The sequence below is a fragment of the Corapipo altera genome, unplaced genomic scaffold, assembly GCF_003945725.1.
Source record: "Corapipo altera isolate COAL_440 unplaced genomic scaffold, ASM394572v1 56153, whole genome shotgun sequence".
NCBI classification, from domain to species: domain Eukaryota; kingdom Metazoa; phylum Chordata; class Aves; order Passeriformes; family Pipridae; genus Corapipo; species Corapipo altera.
Genome location: NW_020887129.1, coordinates 2,331 through 3,098, shown reverse-complemented (window position 1 = coordinate 3,098; position 768 = coordinate 2,331). Strand labels below are relative to the sequence as shown.

The 768-nt window shown below is 59.5% G+C and overlaps 1 protein-coding gene across 1 annotated transcript in view; it reads left to right on the top strand.

Annotated features, from left to right (window-relative positions):
- Positions 1-725, top strand: part of MROH1 (maestro heat like repeat family member 1) — a gene marked incomplete at its 3' end in the record, with an annotated part of 1,621 nt that extends 896 nt beyond the window's left edge. The window contains exon 2 of the mRNA XM_027632628.1: positions 534-725. Within this exon, the coding sequence (XP_027488429.1) occupies positions 534-725 (192 nt within the window). The remainder of the gene's footprint in view (positions 1-533) is intronic.
- Positions 726-768: the final 43 nt, after the last annotated feature.

Here is a 768-nt window from a genome sequence, read left to right as displayed (position 1 = left end):
CAATTCCTGCAATCCCAAACTCCTGCAATCCCACCCCAACTCCTGCAGCTCAGCCAACAGGATTTAAGGAAGGAGGAGGGAATGGAGGAATATCCCTCTGGAAATTGGGGATACTGGAATCAGGGGTTAGGCCAGGCCTGGGAATCCTTTCCCACCCTCTGAGCTCACACTTGGTCCTTCCTTGGGATGTTCCCGGTCACGGGACACAGGGAGTGGGTTCACACTGGAAAAGGGGAGGTTTCCACGGGATATTGGGAAGGAATTCCTGGCTGGGAGGGTGGGGAGGGCCTGGACTGGAATTCCCAGAGGAGCTGTGGCTGCTCCATCCCTGGGAGTGTCCCAGGGCCAGGTTGGATCCCCCTGGGATAGCGGGAAATGTCCCTTCCATGGGATGATCCTAAAGTTCCCTTCCCACCCAAACCATTCCCTTGGGATTTGAAGGAAACCCCGGAGGCTCCGGGGCGAGGCTCTGGATCCTCCATTTCCCCCCCCCTCATCCTGACATCCCATATCCCATCGTTCCCGGGCTCCAGGAGGTGATCTGGGAATGGCAACAGGCCGCCAGCAACGTCCTGGTGGCCGTGGGGCAGCGCTTCGTCAACAAGGTCATGGAGGAGGTGCTGACCAAATTCCAGCCGGGAATTCTGCCCCACTACTTCGTCCTGCAGACCTTCGCCAACCTCTCCGTGTCCAACGGTGAGCGGGAAGGGCCCCCCCGGGGAATGGTGGGAGAGCCGGGCTCGGATAACCGGGATAACCGGGATTCCG